At 39.6% G+C, this 22,082-nt stretch overlaps 3 protein-coding genes across 3 annotated transcripts in view; 2 read left to right on the forward strand and 1 right to left on the reverse strand.

The window, feature by feature from the left end:
• Nucleotides 1–3,405, forward strand: part of LOC133545440 (zinc finger protein 391-like) — a 15,367-nt gene extending 11,962 nt beyond the window's left edge. The window contains exon 2 of the mRNA XM_061891046.1: nucleotides 1,679–3,405. Coding sequence (XP_061747030.1) covers nucleotides 1,679–2,889 — 1,211 coding nt within the window. The 3' untranslated portion in view covers nucleotides 2,890–3,405. The remainder of the gene's footprint in view (nucleotides 1–1,678) is intronic.
• LOC133545393 (zinc finger protein 501-like) overlaps nucleotides 1–22,082 on the reverse strand; it is a 399,721-nt gene that overhangs the window by 147,699 nt on the left and 229,940 nt on the right. The gene's annotated exons all lie outside the window — the stretch shown is intronic.
• Nucleotides 1–22,082, forward strand: part of LOC133545460 (gastrula zinc finger protein XlCGF52.1-like) — a 119,192-nt gene that overhangs the window by 44,734 nt on the left and 52,376 nt on the right. The gene's annotated exons all lie outside the window — the stretch shown is intronic.

The following is a 22,082-nucleotide window of genomic DNA, read 5'->3' on the forward strand; positions in this document are numbered from 1 at the left end:
GTTGTCTGTGATGTACGTCGAGAGATTACTCAACGTCTAGTTTTGTACTCCATCACTATCGTGAAACCATAAGGTGGTTGCAGCCGTCAAGTACAACCGCCAATTTCAGTCAGTGTCATGATTGTCATAAAATGTTATGTGTCACATTGTTTTTTTTCACACGTCCATTAAAGATATGATTCATGTATGATGGCTCAGGTGTGAGTCACTACAATAGTTTTAAGATTGACTGTTAAAAGAAATGTGGCAATAGGCTACATTGAAACACAGGGTAAGAATACACTTCCAGGTCAGAGGTAACTATGAAGCGGGCATTTTTTTTCCGCACATGCGTAGTAGGTCACGTTGCGCCAGAGGGAGGGAGGGGGTCTTAAATGGTGGCGTGTGTGTGTGTGCGTGTGTGTGTGTGTGTGTGTGTGTGTGTGTGTGTGTGTGTGTGTGTGTGTGTGTGTGTGTGTGTGTGTGTGGACAAGGATAAGGTTAGGTGGGATATATAGCCTGGATAACGTTAGCCAGTTTAGTGTAGAAGGGGCCTCAGTATAGGTCGTAATCAGTTAGCTATGATAGCTATGATCGCAAAAGCTTAACACACCATACAAACACAATATAAGTGATAGTGTGTAAAAAAATATGAAAGACTTCCTCAAAAAAACCGAATAGAATTTTAAAGATTTTTCGCTGAGAATGCATATTAGTATAATAGTGTGGGATTTGTAATGACCACTACAAACGATAAAACACTGAATATAAAGAACACAAACATCTCTCCTGTTTATTTCTCAGAAGACAGTCTCGAAATCGATTTTTTTTTTTTTTTACAATAAAGCAAAATGTAACAATTATGCAACGAACACGGCAAAACAGGAACATAAAGAACAAAAAAAACACCCACAGATTCGTATAAGAAAAATCCTTATAATGTCACTTTTCTGCAGAACAGAACGTTGCTGTAGAAATCTGCCTCTTTGTCCCTCCCTGACTTTCACGTCTCAAGATGGCTGCGGTAAACAAACCGTTCCAATTCTGTTTTTTGCCTCATCTGCTAGGAGCAGCTGTGACGTGACCGTAATAACCCGTGTTTCACTCAAAAGCACAGATTTCAACCATTGTAGTTAAAGACTTGGCGATCTTTTTAAAACGTATCGTATTGATGTCTCCCCAACTTAATGGGCCATGGGCCATAATTTGCCCAGAACTGGTCTAAATTAAAGCAAAACAGGCGTCGTCTGATTTGGCCAACATGTTGACTGTAGTCCATTCCACCCATCCATTTTGTACCGCTTGTCACTGCACTCGGCGGAGTGCGGTGTACATCCTGGACAAAATTTCCAGCATCTCTAAAGATTAAGCGGAAAATCATCCTAATTCTTGTCAACCAGCAGGGTGAGCTGCTCACTAGTTGACTGGGATGTAGTACATTATTTCTTGTGTGAGTATGACTTATTCAGAGAGCAAACAGCACATTTTCACGCATGCCGTTTACGATGTACGGAGTGCAGGTATTACTTTAAGGATGTGGATTGGACCTTGGTCTTGGAAAGCATTTCCCTGAAGGTCTTCATGGGTCAGCTGGAAACTGATGAGATTGTGGAATTATATGTGTGAAGGACAATGTCTTATGTGACTGAGCAAAGATGGACGTTTCTAAAGCATGTGTTTGTCTTCTGGTGTCCCGCAGACCTCGATGAAGAACATAATCTCTATGAGCACGAGAAGGAACCACAGCCCATCCAGATTAAAGAGGAAGAAGAGGTAACACAGCCCCCCCACATTAAACAGGAAGCGGTTGAGCCACAGTCTTCCCACAATAAAGAAGAAGCAGCGGAGGACAGCATCAGTCAGGAGGGAGAGCATACTCAAGGTCTGGAGGAGTTCCCAGTGACTGGTGTCCCTGTGAAGAGTGAAGATGATGAGGTCAAAGGTGAAAGTGAGGAGAACAGAGAGGCGGAGCCTCCAAGCAGCAGCTCAACACAACACATGACAACAGAAGCTGATGGAGACCACTGTGGAGGATCACAAGCAGACACGCTCTTAGCTCCACTATCAGATAGTGAGGACACAACGTCACACTCTCCTGACACTGATGATGAAGACTCTAAAGATGATAAGACATGTCATACTGACAACATTCACTTCAAATGTTCTCACTGTGACAAAACCTTTAAATACCATTGTCGTCTGAAAACACACATGAGAACACACACTGGAAAGAAACCTTTTTCTTGTTCAATCTGTGGCTTATCTTTTACAAGGAAGGACAATATGAAAGATCACACAAGAACACACACAGGAGAAAAACCTTTTTCGTGTTCTTTATGTGATTCGAAGTATACACGAAGTCGAGATTTGAAAAAACACCTTAAAAGACACACTGGGGGGAACCTTTTTAAGTGTTCTGTGTGTAATTCAAGTTTTGTCCGAGGTGATCATTTGGAAAGACACATGAGAACACACACAGGAGAAAAACCTTTTTATTGTTCAATCTGTGGCTCATCTTTTACAAGGAAGGTCAGTTTGATGGATCACACAAGAACACACACTGGAGAAAAACCTTATTCATGTTCATTCTGTGGTAAATGTTATCCAAGGAGGTACCAATTGAAATCTCACATGAGAAGACACACTGGAGTGAAACCTTTTTCGTGTTCAGTGTGTGATTCAAGTTTTGTTCGAAGTCGAGATTTAAAAAAACACATGCAAAGTCACGCTGGGGGAAAAATTTTGAGTTGCAGTGTGTGTGATGAAAGATTCTTTCATGAGTACCAACTTAACAAACACAAGTGTGCTGGTGAGAATATCAGCAGTAAAATAGAAAAAGGCTACACAGACCTCCACCAGGCCAAATCTCTCCAAAAAAATCTGTTTAATCCAGAAAGTGATCAGGATTAACACCAACATTTAATGACATGTTCCTTATCCCATTTCTGACATGTTCTGAAAGTTTCATTGAAATGCGCCCATACTTAATTTTATTATTTTATTTACTGCCAATCAAAAAAACCCCAAATCTCTTTTAGTTACTTTTCAATTTCATCAATAGCAAACAAATAAATATGTTTCTTAGTTACACATCCTGAAAACAACATCCAGACAACAGTTTGTGTGTATTATTGATTCTTACTAATATGTTTAGTTGTGTACTAACACATCAATTTGTACTTCTGCTAATATTTAAGAAGTGATGATGATGTTATCGTTCAGTGTGCCCCTTCACTGGCTTGCTGTCTCCAAAACAAGTCTCCACCATGGTGGTGCCAGCGGTCCTACTACTTGTACTTGTACACTACACAATATAATCAAGCACACCTTTTGTAAGATAGACATTTTTGTTTACACTAGCAATTTGAAACTAGCGCTGTATCCTTTGCATGTGACCTTGTAGAATAAAATATGTTTTATGAGCAATGGTCTGATTCTTTGAGATGGTTAACGACATAAAACAAGTATTTTGTGTGGAGCAGAAACCCTGATTGGCTGTCTGTTTACATGTGACTTTTACGACACTTCTGTTGTAATCAAAGTTATTTACTTGTCTTAAATATGCTATATATGCTTATGATTGTGTGTGTGTGTGTGTATATATATATATATATATATATATATATATATATATATTAGGGCTCCGAATCTTTGGGTGTCCCACGGTTCAATTCAATATCGATTCTTGGGGTCGCGATTCGATTATATATCTATTTTTTCGATTCAACGCGATTCCCGATTCAAAAACGTTTTTTTTCCCGTTTCAAAAGGATTCTGTATTCATTCAATACATAGGATTTCAGCAGGATCCACCCCAGTCTCCTGACATGCTAGCAGAGTAGTAGATTTTTTTTTAAAGCTTTTATAATTGTAAAGGACAATGTTTTATCAACTGATTGCAATAATTTAAATTTGTTTTAACAATTAAACGAACCAAAAATATGACTTATTTTATCTTTGTAAAAATATCGGACACAGTGTGTTGTCAAGCTTATGAGATGCGATGCAAGTGTAAGGCACTGTGACACAATTGTTCTTGTTTTTATTTTTACAAATGTCTAATGATAATGTCAATGAGGGATTTTTAATCACTGCTATGCTGAAATTATAACTAATATTGATACTGTTGTTGCTAATATTCATTTTTGTTTCACTACTTTTGGTTTGTTCTGTGTCGTGTTTGTGTCTACTCTCAATTGTTCTGTTTATTGCATTTCTGAGTGTTGCTGGGTCAGGTTTGGTTTTGGAATTGGATTGCATTGTTATGGTATTGCTGTGTATTGGTTTGTTGGATTGATTTAAAAAAAAATAAAGAAGTACATTAATTAAATTAAAATTAAATACAATTTACCCAAACCCCTAATATATATATATATATATATATATATATATATATATATATATATATATATATATATATATGTGTGTGTGTATATATATGTGTGTGTATATATATATATATATATATATATATATATATATATATATATATATATATATATATGTATGTATATGTATAAATAACATCAAATCCATTCACAGGTTGGCGGGACAGCAATCAAGTCCCGGCAGCCACTGTCTGGGACTTGAAATGTTGTACGTGTCATGGATGATCTACTAATAGGTTATATCAATTGACAGTTATGTTTTTTATCAAAAAGTACCAACAGTTGTATTACCCAAAATACTTTTAAATGACACATTCTTCAAAACTGGAGTTGATCCGTAAATCGCAAAAACGCTTGCTGGCACTACTACCCCTGGCCTTTCTGAGCAGGATTCTGAGACAGTCGTTATATGCAACCCGGAGTTTGCGCAATCTCTCTTTCTTGAACCTCACCCAGAGGGGTGCTGTGTACATAGGGGTGCAGTAAGCTCTAAACAAGTACACCTTCGCTTCATCAGAGCAGTAATGACATTTTCTCACCAGCATATTGGCTTGGACATACAGCATTCTTCTCTGTCTAAGCGTGTCGGCATCATCCTCCACCTTGTCATAAGTATTTGACATTGTTGCACACAGACAGGGTTTGACCAGGCAAATAGAAACCTGGGAAATGAAGATGTTTATCCTTCTTGGTCCTAAATATCATTACCATACTCTTTGTGGCATTATACTTGATGTCAAACTTTACTCCATAGTCTGAGCATATGTTAAGAAGCTGGTGGAACCCTGCACTACTGGGAGATATAATGGCCAAATCATCAGCGTCCATAAAGTGGTTGATTAAGGTGTTTCCCATAATGCATCCTGTTTTGCATTCTCCCACTGCCTTGACAGGTCATCCATAGACAGGCTAAATAGGCCTGGTGATAGAAGCCCACCCTGCTGACCCCATTGCCAACTCTAAAGGGAGAGGATAAACTACTCCCCCATTTTACCTGCTTTGTCTGCCTGTTGTACCAATATGCCAGAATATATCCAGAACACCCCTATGCTTCAGATTGGAGTTTGAGATGGTTGACTCTGTAAAATGCCTTAGATGCATCAATAAACCTTACTAACATTGTAGGGCCCTGCACTCTGTATTTTTCTACTGCTTCTTTTAAAGCATAAATACACAAGGTAGTGCTGTACTTCTCTAAAAAGCCAAATTGGTTGTCTGCGGTGTAAGTAAGATCCCCAATTCTGTATATTATCACACTCTCCAGTACTTTAGATAGCATGCTGGCTCGGGCGATAGGTTGATAATTGTCCATAATCCCTACCTTACCGGCCTTGTCTTTAATGAAAACTACTAAAATAATTGTCAGCATAGCAGCTGGCAGGATGCCATGCATTACCAACCTACCAATATATACCTACTGCATGTACATAAAACCTAAATGGAGGTGTTTGGATGTTTTTGAAGTTATTTGTTGTCAGAATCGTGTGACTCTAATAGCCTTTATTGTAAGCAGACTTTTGATCGCATTTATTTACTATTTAGAATGCATAAAAAAGAAAAAAACGTGTGTTTTCTTGGCAGCCCAAAAAAAAGTGTTGTTCCCTGTTAAGTGAAGTGAAGTATGAGCGCTTTTCTCTAGTGACTCAGAGTGCTTTACATAGTGAAACCTATTATCTAAATTACATTTTAACCAGTGTGGGTGGCACTGGGAGCAGGTGGGTAAAATACCTTGCTCAAGGACACAACGGCAGTAACTAGGATCAAATCTGGAACCATCGAGTTGCTGGCACGGCCGCTCTACCAACCGAGCAACGCTGGCTTTAGAATGTATTAAATTGTGTCAAAATCTCATAAGAATCGTAAATACATCCTAAACATGTGTCAATAATTCTATGAACAATGTTTTTATTTAGGAACTTTCTAATGTAACGTGTTTCTATTTACACTTCTGTTAAAATGTAATAATCACTTATTCCTCTCTTTATTTAAAATGTAATCAGCACTCGTTTTGTTGTTTGATACTTTCAATTTAATAGCTTTAGCAGAGTTTCTGTGGTTCATTAAAAAGCATTATAAGGCATTAAATGGACTTTGTCTAAATTAAGGCCTTAAATGGTATTAAAAAGCATTAAGTACGATGACAAGAGGCATTAAAATATTCATGCAATCGTAGGCTGGGACCCATATAAATAAAAATAAACCTAATAACTTAATTTTTGCCGTCATCAATATATTACTATGTCAGTGTGTTTCCTTCTTGGTCTGTGGATTTTAAACTGGACTAAGAGGTCTCACTCTGTGCATCGCTCTCAGCACCTGATTATGTTTATTCCACAGTAGACTTACATGAACAAAGTGAGCCTCTTTTCAGTCATTCACAATCTTTGTTTCGGCTATTTGCAATTCTCCTCAACACATTTTCCTGTGTGCAGTAGTGTTAGCGACACTCACTTTAATGTTGGAGATGGAAATAGTCATTTTAATACAAAGCTGTAATACCGGCCCCCACATAACTGCCCAGGATATGCCTGTTATAGCATTCTTTAATTTTGAACCTTTTAGAATCAGCATGTTATCGTCCATGTTTGTCAAGGAAGTGAAATTAGGTCTGAAAACCTTTTGACAAGTTGACTTAATGTCCATTAGAACTTTTCAAAGTGTAGAATACCATTCGCCTTAAACAGAATATTCTACTTTGAAAGTGAACAGGATTATTTATTTTGTGTTTATGCATGACTTCCTGTCCCACACGAGCAGATTTTAGCTCAATTGAACCACCTTGTTGTGTCGACCACTATATATAAAAGCCAGGTGGTGAAAACTGAAATATTGACTTGATAACAAAAAACGGAATGAGTCTGTCGCCGTGGCTTCGCCGTTCCACATCCAGTGGAAATCCTGGTTACACTTACAAACGTTGCTTGGTGAGATCAATGACGAAACCTAATTTAGGTTCAAGGGACGAAGCAAAAGGAAACACTCTTTCAACCCACAGCACTCGCAGTGAGCGAACTCGACCACAAGATAGCGTCGTAGCAGAGACAACAATACAGAATACAGATTTACACTGTAAACGACCTAATTTTTCTCCAAGTTTATAGGATAGGATAGGTCTTTAATGTCATTGCACAAGTACAACAAAACTTTGTTTTCAGCACAAACCTGTTCAAGATTAGACAAACAGTGTACAGGGTTACAGAACAAGAACGCTGATGGGTCGCCATCAGCGATATACATCAGTAACTGACATTAAAATCACAAGGGGAACTGGAGCCTATCCCAGCTGCACTCAGGCAGCAGGGAATTTATCGCAATACAGATTTTAGGCCATATTGTCCACCCCTCGTAAAAAGTGGTCTTATTTTCCTGTGAATAATGTTGTAAAGAGCAGTTTGTTGTCACACCGTGGTGAGAGATGTCCTGTTTTGGGGTTGTCTGGCAAACCTGTTTTATTTTGAAAATTCTAATCCTCCTCTCGTTTCAGGGCACTTGCCCTTCCTCCTGTGTCACTGGTATGATGTCTCTCCTGATTGCCTGAATGTGCCCACCTGTGTCACCCTCCCTCATGTGTATATAGTCCTCGTCTTCCCCTGTCTTGTTGCCAGAGTATGTCGTCTTACCACATACCGCCAGCCTTGTCCACAGTCTTATCCCCGGCCTTGTCCCCGGCCTTGTCCCCGGTCTTGTCCCCGGCCTTGTCCACAGCCTTGTCCAATGCCTTGTCTATAGCCGTGTTCATAGCCTTGTCCACAGCCTTGAACCAAGTTTGATAAGTATTGTCTCGCTTTATTTATTGATTTCTTATTTCCCTCTGAGAGAGTGATTTTATTTTGCTAAAGTTTTTCGGTCAAGACTTTTTGTATCAATTCCATAGTGCCTTGTCTTCCTTTTTTCCTCCTTCTGGAGCGCTTTTAGTTTGCAGGCTTCTCAACAATTTATAACATACTTTCTGTTTATAGCTTCTCGACTCCTCTGCATGAGTGATTTACCTTTTTGTGGATAATCATAGATTGTAGTTTTTTTTTTGTTATTAGACTCGTATAGAACTTCTGCTATTGCCTTTTTCCTCCTTATGGAGTGATTTTATGTTTATTGAAGTATGCCCTATGCTACATATCCTTTGTTGCTTGAATATATCATAGATAGATTTTGTAGCCACTTTGTTTTAATCATTCTGTCCAAGAAATAGCAAAGAGAACTAACTAAATAAAGTCAGAGTCAATTGTCATTTTTCTGTACCTGAGTCCTCATTTTCGCCAAGCCCTAACAGTTGTTTGTTTTCCGGCCAATTCATACAATATCTTGTTTTTTTTAAGTTCATGTGAACTTACTGACTCAATCTGGACATTTCTCAAGCATGTTTTTCATTTTGTGTCTTGCAGACGTCTGTGAAGAACAACTTCTGCCTGAGAAACAGGAGTGTAGCTTCAGTATGGTGAAGGAGGATCCTTCAAAGAGGAGGACCAGGTGCCACGGACCCTCTGGCGTCACCTTTTCCTCTTTGACACAGACTCTTCCCTGTAAAAAGGAAGAGGAAGACTCACTGACCCCCCACATTAAAGAGGAAGCGATGGAACACAGCATCAGTCAGGAAGGAGATCATCTTGAAGGACCGGTGGAGTTCCCAGTGACTGGTGTCCCTGTGAAGAGTGAAGATGATGAGGTCAAAGGTGAAAGTGAGGAGAGGGGAGGGGCGGAGCCTCCAAGCAGCAGCTCAACACAACACATGACAACAGAAGCTGATGGAGACCACTGTGGAGGATCACAAGCAGACAAGCTCTTAGCTCCACTATCAGATAGTGAGGACACAACGTCACACTCTCCTGACACTGATGATGAAGACTCTAAAGATGATAAGACATGTCACACTGACAACACTCACTTCACATGTTCTCACTGTGACAAAAGCTTTAAAAACCATAGTCATCTGAAAAGACACATGAGAACACACACTGGAGATAAACCTTTTTCTTGTTCAATCTGTGGCTTATCTTTTACAAGGAAGGACAATATGAAAGATCACACAAGAACACATAAAGGAGAAAAAACGTTTTTGTGTTCTTTGTGTGATTCGCGATATGCACGAAGTCGAGATTTGAAAAAACACCTGAAAAGACACACTGGAGAAAACCTTTTTAATTGTTCTGTGTGTAATTCAAGTTTTGTCGAAGATGAACATTTGAAAAGACACATGAGAACACACACAGGAGAAAAACCTGTTCACTTTGTAGTAAAGGTTTTGCACAAAGTCACAATTTAAAAGTACACATGAGAACGCACACTGGTGAAAAACCATTTTGTTGTTCAATCTGTGGTAAAACTTTCACAGAAAGTTGTTGTTTGGATAGACACACAAGATCGCACACTGGTGAAAAAGATTTTACCTGTTCAATCTGTGTTAAAGGTTTTACAGAAAGTCAGTATTTGAGAGTACACAAGAAAACACACACTGGTGAAAAACTTTTTTTCTGTTCAATCTGTGGTAAGAGTTTTACAGAAAGTCAGAATGTGAAAAGACACATGAGAACACACACTGGTTTTTCCTGTTCAATCTGCAACAAAAGCTTTTGTGAACGATCATACCTTGCAGCACACATGAGAACACACTCAGGAGAGAAAGTGTTGAGTTGCAGTGTGTGTGGTGAAAGGCTCTCTTATAAGTACCAGTGTAAGAAACACAAGTGTGCTGGTGAGAACAGCAGCAGCAAATGAAACTGCAGGATTTGAAATAAACGTTCAAAATTTTAACTTAGACTTTCTAACAACATCAGCACATATAACATGTGTGACATTGTTGTATGTGTAACAATCTTTTTAATATGCTCCTACATTTATGGATTAAATATTTTATATTAGTGCTTTTTTCAGTCGTGTACATGCATTAATATGCAACAACATGTATTGTTATTAAAAATTGAAAAGAAGGAAGAGTAAACACTACAATACATAGTTTACATACAGTAAACATTTTATGTGTATATACATCCATCAGAAAATGTTTAGACTTATTTGTATTTGAGTTTTTATAGGTATTTGAAATATTGAAGTGTGACATAAATTAGCACCCTTATATGATATACATATTTACTGGTTCACATCTGAAACATCTTCTGGACAACTTCAGGAAGCATATTATTATTTACTTTATACATCATTTGAACAGTTGTCTTTTATACAATTTAAAACATGTTTGACTTTATGAACTATTTGTTGGGTCTCTATAATCCATTGTATTAATGATCTTTATTGTTCTCTTTTGTAATATGATGATTGTGTTGTGATTGTTTTATATGTATGTCCCCAGACCTTTATGCAATATAAAAGTGAGAGAAAACAACTGAAATTGTTTGTGATAGGATGGTTTTGTTTTTACAAACTTGCATTTGTGGGTAAAACAAAAACTCCCATTATTGTGTTTTAAACATTTGTTATTGTTGTTTTTCTTTTTAACATCCCCAAAACAATATCAATATCAATCAAAGTTTGGAGTGTCAGGCAAAAGCCAAAATTGTACATCATCCCACACATATTTTATTTGCATACATTCATTAAATAAGCTGTTTGTTTTGTTTCCCTATTTGTGAATGAAGTCTTGTCTTCAATTGCAAAACAACATCCTAAAAATTATTTCAAGTGGTCAATTTGGGGCTTTTTTCCTAAATGAACTCCTTTGCCTTTGGAAGAATGAAAACTTCCAATGTATGATTTTTTTTTTCTTCCAATAAAAAGTAAATAATAAATAATTAAAAAAAGATGATATGCTGCAATTAGAATATTTTGAAAGAAAGCCTTTAAAGGCCTACTGAAGTGAGATTTTCTTATTTAAACGGGGATAGCAGGTCCATTCTATGTGTCCCACTTGATCGTTTCGCGATTTTGCCGTATTTTTGCTGAAAGGATTTAGCAGAGAACATTGACGATAAAGTTCGCAACTTTTGGTCGCTAATAAAAAAGCCTTGCCTTTACCGGAAGTAGCAGACGATGTGCGCGTGACGTCAATGGTTGTAGAGCTCCTCACATCCGCACATTGTTTACAATCATGGCCACCAGCAGCTAGAGCGATTCGGACCTAGAAAGCGACAATTTCCCCATTGATTTGAGCGAGGATGAAAGATTTGTGAATGAGGATAGTGAGAGTGAAGGAATAGAAGGAAAAAAAAGACGAGGGCAGTAGGATTGATTCAGATGTTATTAGACACATTTACTAGGATAATTATGGAAAATCCCTTATCTGCTTAATGTGTTACTAGTGTTTTAGTGAGATTATATTGTCATACCTGAAAGTCGGAGAGGTGTGGTGACCGCCAGTGTCTCTGAATGAAGCCAAGGATGAGCCAAGAAAGTCGCAGCTGCCTCTTTAAAGGGGAACATTATCACAATTTCTTAAGGGTTAAAACCAATAAAAATCAGTTCCCGGTGGCTAATTTTATTTTTCAAAGTTTTTCTCAAAATTTTACCCATCATGCAATATCCCAAAAAACGGCTTCAAAGTGCCTGATTTACATCATCGCTATATCCACCCGTCTATTGTCCTGTGACGTCACTGCGTAAAGCCACCAGGAACAAACATGGCGGATAGCACAGAAAGGTATATCATAGTAGCTCGGATTCAGACTCAGATTTCAGCGCCGTAGGCGATTCAACAGATTACGCATGTATTGAAACTGATGGAGTGTGGAGGCAGGTACCGAAAACGAAATTAAAGAAGAAACTGAAGCTTGTGAGCCATATCATGACAGACAGCGGCACGGGAGGAAGCGCGGACGAATTCGGCGATCGCCTTCTAACCAACGATTGGTATGTGTTTGTTTGGCATTAAATATGGGTGGAGGGATAGGCTGGATGCAAATATAGCTACAAATGAGGCATAATGATTCAATGTGTACATACAGCTAGCCTAAATAGCATGTTAGCATCGATTAGCTTGCAGTCCTGCCGTGACCAAATATGTGTGATTAGCACACTCCACATAAGTCAATAACATCAACAAAACTCACCTTTAGGATTTCGTTGACTTTATCGTTGGAAATGCATCTGCTTTGAGTGTCGCAGGATATCCACACATTCTTGCCATCTCTGTCGTAGCATAGCTGTCGTCGGTAAAGTGTGCAGAACAAACGAGGGACTTTCGCATCTTTTGACCACTGGTGCAACTTGAATCCGTCTCTGTTCGTGTTGTTACACCCTCCGACAACACATCAACGAGGCATGATGTCTCCAAGGTACGGTAAACAGTCGGAAAAAAGGAAAATAACAGAGCTGATTTGACTTGGTGTGTGTAATGTGTTTGAGAAAATGGCGGGTCGCTTCACGATGTGACGTCACGGGTGAAAGGTCATCGCTCCGACAGCGAAGATTTGAAAGGCGTTTAAATCGCCAGATTCACCCTTTTAGAGTTCGGAAATCGGTTAAAAAACATATGGTCTTTTTTCTGCAACATCAAGGTATATATTGACGCTTACATAGGTCTGGTAATAATGTTCTCCTTTAACAGCTGCAGGAGGAACGACACAAGCTCCGCTCAGATTTACGGTAAGAGCCGACTTATTACCACCATTTTCTCACCGAAACCTGCCGGTTGACATGTGATAAGAACCATGTTTGCTTGACCGCTCTGTTCCATATTAAAGCTTCTTAACAAACAAAGAAACACCCGCTGCGTTTGCGTTGCTACAGCCGGCTGCAATACACCGCTTTCCACCAACATATTTCTTCTTTGTAGTCTCCATTATTAATTGAAAAAAAATGCAGAAGATTCAGCGACACAGATTTTCAGAATACTGTGTAATTATGCGATAAAAACAGACTACTTTTAGCCGTGATCGTGCTGGAGGAACATGTCCGCTACCACCGGTGACGTCACGCGCACGCTTCATCATACGCGTCATCATCCCGCGACGTTTTCAACAGGACACTTCGAGGGAAATTTAAAATTGCAGTTTAGTAAACTAAACCGGCCGTATTGGCATGTGTTACAATGTTAAGATTTCATCATTGATGTATAAACTATCAGACTGCGTGGTCGGTAGTGGTGGGTTTCAGTAGGCTTTTAAATATGTTGTCTATTTGCAGGTCGTACTTAATAAAATCTTCAAATAATAAAACATTTTTCTCACTCAATACGTGCATCAGCGACCACATGCCTTCTTCAAACCATTGCTGTACAAAATGGATTTGTTTCTCTTTTTAATATAACAACAATTCCACAGTGGAGTGTTGGATGTGATGAAGTTGTGTTTGTAAATTAGTTTCCAGTACAACAACACTTGCTGGTAGGTATGGGTACTGTTCACTTCTAATTCCATGTTTTATGTGTTATATATTTAAATATGTGTGTGTTTGTATTTTGCCAACATGGTAGAATCACGTGACAGGCAGGTTGTATCATGTTTTTCTGTTACCTTGAGGAAATGGCATAAAGAGGAAGATGACAATATAATGTCACTTGGACAATGATGTACAGAACAGAGGAGATTTAGTTATTTTTTATTTTTGGTTTTAGGCGATTGTTTTTAATTTTTTATTTCACAAAACCTCTCCATTATCCAGCTATGGATTTCTGGTAGCTGGTTAAAAAGTGATGCAAGGGGATAAGGAGGGGAGGTATGAGGAAGCTATGGGCATGGATAGGACTAGAGGGGGGAGAGGAAAGAAGGGGAGAGAAGGTCATGAAGGAAAGTTGCGCACTAAAAGAGTAGAAAGGAGGAAAAAGATTATGGTAGAAAATTGCGAGATTATATATAAATTTAAGTCACATCAAGACATGTAGGATATTAGTTTGATGACACTAGTTAAGGGATGAAAGAAGGACATTGGAGAGGTGGAGATCGCCAAAGTGCTAAAGGATGGAAGTCTTTGGATTAAATGTAAAAATGGAGAGCAAAAGAACAAAAGCAATTCGATTGCAAAAGATGTGCAATAAAATAATATATGAAATAAAGGAAGTGGGAGAAGGAAAGGGGGCCAGAGGAGTCATGACAGGAATCCCAAGAGGAGAACATTTTGAAGATTTGAAAACAAAAATGAAAAGGGTGAACTGTCACAATGATGAAGAGAATGATGAGATATAGAAACGGAGAAAAGATGGAGAGCAAATCTGTGCTAGTACAGTTTGTTGAGGAAGTCTTCCCAGGAAGAATCATGATAGGGTTTTTAAGTTTTTAAATAAGACCTTACGTGCCACCCCCAGTACCTTGTTTGAAGTGCCAACACTCTGGGCACATAGTAGTGTGTGTCATGCTAAGATGAGATGTGGAAGGTGTGGAGGGCAGCATGAATATGGACAATGTGGAAGTCATGAACAGATCAAGTGTTGTAACTGTGAGGGAATTACACAGCAGCTTATGGGGGCTGTCTCATTAGGAAACAGAAGTACAGCAAATGAGAGGAGCATAAGTAATAAACTGTACAGAATGGAAGATGGTCACTCGACTCATACTTCCGTGCCCGTTCACACTTTCCACTCGGAGCCGCTGACCGCAACGTCTTTGGTTACTTCCGTCATACAAACAGGAACTAAAGTGCCACAAACCACACTGCAGCAGTGCCCCCCAGTGGACGGAGGACACCACCACTCAACTCCAATACTCCCTAGCTTGTACTGACTGGGCCATTTTTGATGGTAGTCTGAATGGCAGAATCCCTGTCATTACAGACTATATCAAATTCTGCATCGGCTTCACAAAAACAACCAAAACAATAAATATTGATCCCAACTTCAAACCATGGATTACCTAACAAATAAAACAGAGCCTGAGGGAAAAACATAAATCTTTCAGGCAACAGGACTGGGCCAGCCTCAAGGCAACAAATAGGAATTTAAAAAACTAGGTACTTAGAGCTAAACTGAAGTATAAAAACTAACTGGAAACCGAATTCAGCAGCATGAACATCAAGCAGGCCTTTCAGAAAGTGAAAACCCTGACAGGATGCGGACCAAAAACATCATGCACTGTCAGTGACCCAGAAACCCTCTCTAAAGACCTAAACACATTTCTTACCCGTTTTGATAATTTGGACTTCTCACCAGAGTGCCAGGACCTGCTGAGAGCCCTCCCACCACCAGACACAAGACATTATCCCAAAATAATGTCTTGTGTCTTGAGGTTGATACAAAATAGGAACCATTACAGCTGTATGAATCTGGGAAGTAAAGGGAAAGGTCCAAAAGTTAAGGGCAATCACATGGCTGACAAGAGAAACAAGCCCCCTTCACAGAGGAGAAAGTATGGCGCCAGCTGAGCCGCTGCAAGCCAGGCAAGGCACCAGGGCCTGTTGGCATTCCAGCCAGTGTGATCAGGGACTGTGCCATGGAGCTCTCCCCCATCTACACTCTCTTTTCTGTCAATGCTACCGGACTGCAACAATACCCAAACTGTGGCAAACTGCAACCATCATCCCAGTACCCAATAAATCCAGACCCACAGCACTCAACCATTACCAACCATTACCGCCTCATAGCCCTTATATCCAAAATTATGAAGTGCCTGGAGAAACTGCTGCTCTACATCATCCTTGCAGTTGTCACCCCACACCTGGACCCCCTCCAATTTGCCTACAGGGCCAGTAGGGGCACATAGGATGCTGTGGCTTGCCTGCTGCATCTCCTCCTCCAGTATCTGGACTCCCATCCCGTACTATACGTTGCATCTCACCTCCTGGTATTACTGTACCAAAGCAGTGTTCACAGCTTTCTGTACATTTTTTTACACTATGCTTTCTGTAACCAACCGGACCAAACTCACACGCATTACAAACATAGCAGCTAAAATCATTGGCCTACCCACACCTAAAATCTCAGATCTAAACCACAGGTCCATCATTCGACTGGCAAACACAATAGTCCAGGATATCACTGACCCATTACAACAGGGGTTACCAACCTTTTTGAAACCAAGAGCTACTTCTTGGTACTGTTGCGTTTTGGACCTGTTCTTCCCTCGCTCAACGCCCCCAGGTTCTTTGATGACACATAAGCTGGTTTTAAATCAATCAGAGACAGAGGTTGCTCATTTTGATATTTTATTACCAAAGCGCCTTGGGAGATCAATCTAGATACAACATTTCAAAGCTCGGTCCGAATTGATCTAATCCTAAAATGGCAGTTTCTCCCTCCTCACTCACTCTCACCCGCCCCTCTTCTTCTCCTCCCTACCTTGGACAGTTGAGATAACAGAATGTTATGTCTTCATTCCAACATTCCAAATTCAAGGTCTATGTAAAAGGCTCACACTTTAGCTGTTCTAAAATCTGACGAGGAAATAAAAAGACAACCAAATCTAACAGTACTGGTTAATGTGAAGGGCTACCAGTTTGATACACACCTAAATAAATTGCCAGAAATAACCAATTTGCTCAATTTACCTTTAATAAATACATCTATATATATATATATATATATATATATATATATATATATATATATATATATATATATATATATATATTTAAAAATTGTTATTTCTGTCTGTCACTCCGTCGTACATTTTTTGTCCTTTTACGGAAGGTTTTTGTAGAGAATAAATGATGAAAAAAACAATTGAACGGTTTGAAACAGGAGAAAACACGCAAAAAATGAAAATAAAATTTTGAAACATAGTTTATCATAGCTAATTCGAATCTTTTTGAAAAAAGTAAAAAAATAATTTATGGAACATCATTAGTAATTTTTCCTGATTAAAATTGATTTGAAATAGGTTAAAATCCAATCTGCACTTTGCTATAATATACAAGAAATTGGACCAAGCTATATTTCTAACAAAGACTAATCATTATTTCTTCTAGATTTTCCAGAACAAAAATGTTTAAAGAAATTCAAAAGACTTTGAAATGAGATTCTACAGATTTTCTAGATTTGCCAGAATAATTTTTTTGAATTTTAATCATAATAAGTTTGAAGAAATATTTCACAAATATTCTTCGTCGAAAAAACAGAAGCTAAAATGAAGAATTAAATTAAATTTGTATTTATTATTCTTTACAATGAAAAAAGGGCTTCACGGTGGCAGAGGGGTTAGTGCGTCTGCCTCACAATACGAAGGTCCTGCAGTCTTGGGTTCAAATCCAGGCTCGGGATCTTTCTGTGTGGAGTTTGCATGCTCTCCCCGTGAATGCGTGGGTTCCCTCCGGGTACTCCGGCTTCCTCCGACCTCCAAAGACATGCACCTGGGGATAGGTTGATTGGCAACACTAAATTGGCCCTGGTGTGTGAATGTGAGTGTGAATGTTGTCTGTCTATCTGTGTTGGCCCTGCGATGAGGGGGCGACTTGTCCAGGGTGTACCCCGCCTTCCGCCCGATTGTAGCTGAGATAGGCGCCAGCGCCCCCCGCGACCCCAAAAGGGAATAAGCGGTAGAAAATGGATGGATGGACAAAGAAAAAAAATAAACATTGATTTAAATTGTCAGGAAAGAAGAGGAAGGAATTTAAAATGTAAAAAAGTATATTCGTTTAAAAACACGAAAATCATTTTTAAAGTTGTATTTTTTTCTCTAAAATTGTCTTTCTGAAAGATATAAGAAGCAAAGTAAAAAAATAAATGAATTTATTTAAACAAATGAAGACCAAGTCTTTAAAATATTTTGTTGAATTTTCAAATTCTATTTGAGTTTTGTGTCTCTTAGACTTAAAAATGTCGAGCAAAGCAAGACCAGCTTGCTAGTAAATAAATAAAATTTAAAAAATAGAGGCAGCTCACTGGTAAGTGCTGCTATTTGAGCTATTTTTAGAATAGGCCAGCGGGCTACTCATCTGGTCCTTACGGGCTACCTGGTGCCCGCGGGCACCGCGTTGGTGACTCCTGCACTACACCAATACATCTTCCCACTACCATCAGGGAAAAGCCTTATCTTTGCAGCTATAGCCGCCCTAAACAGCAGGCCCGGCCGACCTGTCTCACAAGCCTGTATGTGTTGGTCATGTATGATGTCTTTTTGTTATTTTTGTTTGTGATGTGTAATGTCTATTGTTTAAATGTACGGCAGTGAAAATTCATTTCTCTAACGGGGACCAATAAATCTAAATTTTAATCTAAAATCTAATATGCTTTTGTCCACCTTGTTGCCCCTCCTTGGCAGGGATATTTGTTCACTCAGACAAACAATCAAAATAATGTTTTGTGTCTTGAGGTTGACACAAAATAGCAACCATTACAGCTGTATGAATGTGGGAAGTAAAGGGAAAGGTCCAAAAGTTAAGGGCAATCACATGGCTGACAAGCCGTGCCAGCAGTTCTGTGGGAGGATTTTAAATCCAGCGGCCCTGGCTGCAGGGAGACAATTTTTGTATTGTAAGAGCCACAAAAGGCTTAATAGTTAAAGCAAGCAAGAAAGAAGAACACAGGGTTGTGCTGAAACCCTGCGTTGTACCAGGGACCTTCAGATATTCAGTCTGACACTCTCCCAACTGAGCTATTCCAGCCATACCAATTCCTTTTGGGTTCACTTTTTCAAATGTAACTAAAGTCTGCCCTGTTGCTGACTTTTAACGGCTGGAAGGAGGCCTTCCCATAGGGTCTCAGAGCCTTATATTGGTTAGCAGAACAGGTACTTGAATCCCAGAAGCTCAAAAAGAATGTCTTACGCTCCATGACTGAGCATATTAGGGTCCCTAAAATATTAAGCGAAGTGCTTCTGAAGAATGTTTTACTACCAATAATGTTATGATAATTGCAAACATTTGGCATATTAATGTTGTTTAAAACAAAGACAATAAACTGTTGATCTATTGACTGAGCTTCTAATGCAATTTTACCAAGGGATAATCTAACAGCACAAAGCACACATCAGTCATATCAAATCATGCATCAAAGCCAATACTGTAATGAAACACAATAGATATTTTGAGTACCTGGTTGGTTTCACATCTTGTTCAACTACTTACCATGGGAAACAATATACCTATGTTTCAAAAATCATCATCAAAAAAAGGCAGTTTGAAGAAAGGGTAAAGTGCTGTGACCCGGTTTTGAACCGGGGTTGCTGCAGCCACAACACAGAGTACTAACCACTATACGAACACGGCTGTAGCAACATCCTCTGATTGATAATGGCTTTGGTCTCCTGATGTCTAATGTTAAATGATTTGTTCAAGCCACATTCTGTTTGAACGACATCATGTAAGAGCATCTCATTCAGTGGGCTAATACCTAATGTTGTGGGGAAATTTCTGTCTCCATCCATCTATCCATCTATTTTCTACCGCTTATTCCCTTTGGGGTCGCGGGGGGCTCTGGTGCCAATCTTGGCAACAATCGGGTGTACACCCTGTACAAGTCGCCACCTCATCGCAGGGCCAACATAGATAGACAGACAACATTCACACTCACATTCAAACACAAGGTACCATTTAGTGTAGCCAATTAAACAGGTGCATATATCATATATATAATATATGTTATATATTATTATTTATTATTATTGTCTATTGTGAGCGAACTGTGGTGCTGAATTTCCCCCAGGGATCAATAAAGTACTTGCTATTCTATTCTATTCTATCTATAAATTGAATTCTAAAGTATGAGTCTCATAAGACCCTTTGCTAGCTCAGTTGGTAGAGTGGAGGACTGTCGTTGCTCATGCTGAAATCCTTAGGTAGCTGGAACAAATCCGCCCTGAGGGATAGCCCATTACGTTTTTATGTGATGTCATTCAAAACAGAATAAAAATAATGTCTAACATCCTGAGGACGTCCGTTCAAAACCATTACCGCTTGGACCTTGGCCTCTAAGGATACCTGTCTCTATAAGACAGGTGGGGTTTTAGCATGCCGGCCTACCGTTTAGGTCTTATTGCATTTAGTTAGAATATCATCTTGGTTGGACACTTATTCTTTTTTCCTAACCGTGTGTGTGTTGGTGTATTACTTTGTTCAAACTTACTACACAAACATTCTTAAAACATTTAGCATACACTCAATAATACTTAGCTGTACTCTTGTGCAAGACGGCAACAACAAAATATTTTAGAAATACCAATCAATCAAAAGAAAAACAAGTATTTTACCTTCATTTGTGAAGTCCTCTGGTGGGCTGTGTTTGGTGGGTCATGGTCCAGAAGTCAACTACCGCAAGACAGCAAAAGAATCCGGATAAAGGGACAAGTTTTAAAGGCCTACTGAAATTAGATTTTCTTATTTAAACGGGGATAGAAGGTCTATTCTATGTGTCATACTTGATCAATTTGCAATATTGCCATGTTTTTGATAAAAGGATTTAGTAAAGAACATCGACGATAAAGTTCGCAACTTTTGGTCGCTAATAAAAAAGCCTTGCCTGTACCGGAAGTAGCAGACGATATGCGCGTGACGTCACTGGTTGTAGAGATCCTCACATCCTCACATTGTTTATAATCATAGCCACCAGCAGCAAAAGCGATTCGGACCGAGAAAGAGACGATTTCCCCATTAATTTGAGTGAGGATGAAAGCTTTTTGGATGAGGAAAGTTAGAGTGAATCCATCCATCCATTTTCTACCGCTTATTCCCTTTTGGGGTTGCGGGGGGCGCTGGCGCCTATCTCAGCTACAATCGGGCGGAAGGTGGGGTACACCCTGGACAAGTCGCCACCTCATCGCAGAGCCAACACAGATAGACAGACAACACTCACACTCACATTCACACACTAGGGCCAATTTAGTGTTACCAATCAACCTATCCCCAGGTGCATGTCTTTGGAAGTGGGAGGAAGCCAGAGTACCCGGAGGGAACCCACGCATTCACGGAGAGAACATGCAAACTCCACACAGAAAGATCCCGAGCCTGGGATTGAACCCAGGACCGCATGACCTTCGTATTGTGAGGCAGACGCACTAACCCCTCTGCCACCGTGAAGCCCGTTAGAGTGAAAAAAAAAGAAAAAAAAAAAGAAAGGGCAGTGGGTGCGATTCAGATGTTATTAGACACATTTACTATGATAATTCTGGAAAATCCCTTATCTGCTTATTGTGTTACTAGTGTTTTAGTGAGATTATAAAATCATACCTGAAAGTCGGAGGTGTGTGGTGACCGCCAGTGTCTCTGATGGAAGCCATGGAGGAGCCAAGAAAGTCACAGCTGCCTCTTTGACAGCAACAGGAGGGCGCAAGCTCCGCTCATGTCTCCGGTAAAAGCCGACTTATTACCACAATTTTCTCACCGAAAACTGCCGGTTGACATGTGGTAGAGAAACATGTTCACTGGACCTCTCTATTCCATATTAAAGCTTCACAACAAACAAAGAAACACCGGCTGTGTTTGTTGCTAAAGGCAGCTGCAATACACCGCCTTCCACCAACAGCATTCTTCTTTATAGTCTCCATTATTAATTGAACAAATTGCAAAAGATTCAGCAACACAGATGTCCAGAATACTGTGTAATTATGCGATTAAATCGGATGACATTAAGCCGGGCTTCACGGTGGCAGAGGGGTTAGTGCGTCTGCCTCACAATACGAAGTTCCTGTAGTCCTGGGTTCAAATCCAGGCTCGGGATCTTTCTGTGTGGAGTTTGCATGTTCTCCCCGTGAACGCGTGGGTTCCCTCCGGGTACTCCGGCTTCCTCCCACTTCCAAAGACATGCACCTGGGGATAGGTTGATTGGCAACACTAAATTGGCCCTAGTGTGTGAATGTGAGTGTGAATGTTGTCTGTCTATCTGTGTTGGCCCTGCGATGAGGTGGCGACTTGTCCAGGGTGTACCCTGCCTTCCGCCCGATTGTAGCTGAGATAGGCGCCAGCGCC

Source organism: Nerophis ophidion, linkage group LG28 (assembly GCF_033978795.1).
Source record: "Nerophis ophidion isolate RoL-2023_Sa linkage group LG28, RoL_Noph_v1.0, whole genome shotgun sequence".
Taxonomy (NCBI): domain Eukaryota; kingdom Metazoa; phylum Chordata; class Actinopteri; order Syngnathiformes; family Syngnathidae; genus Nerophis; species Nerophis ophidion.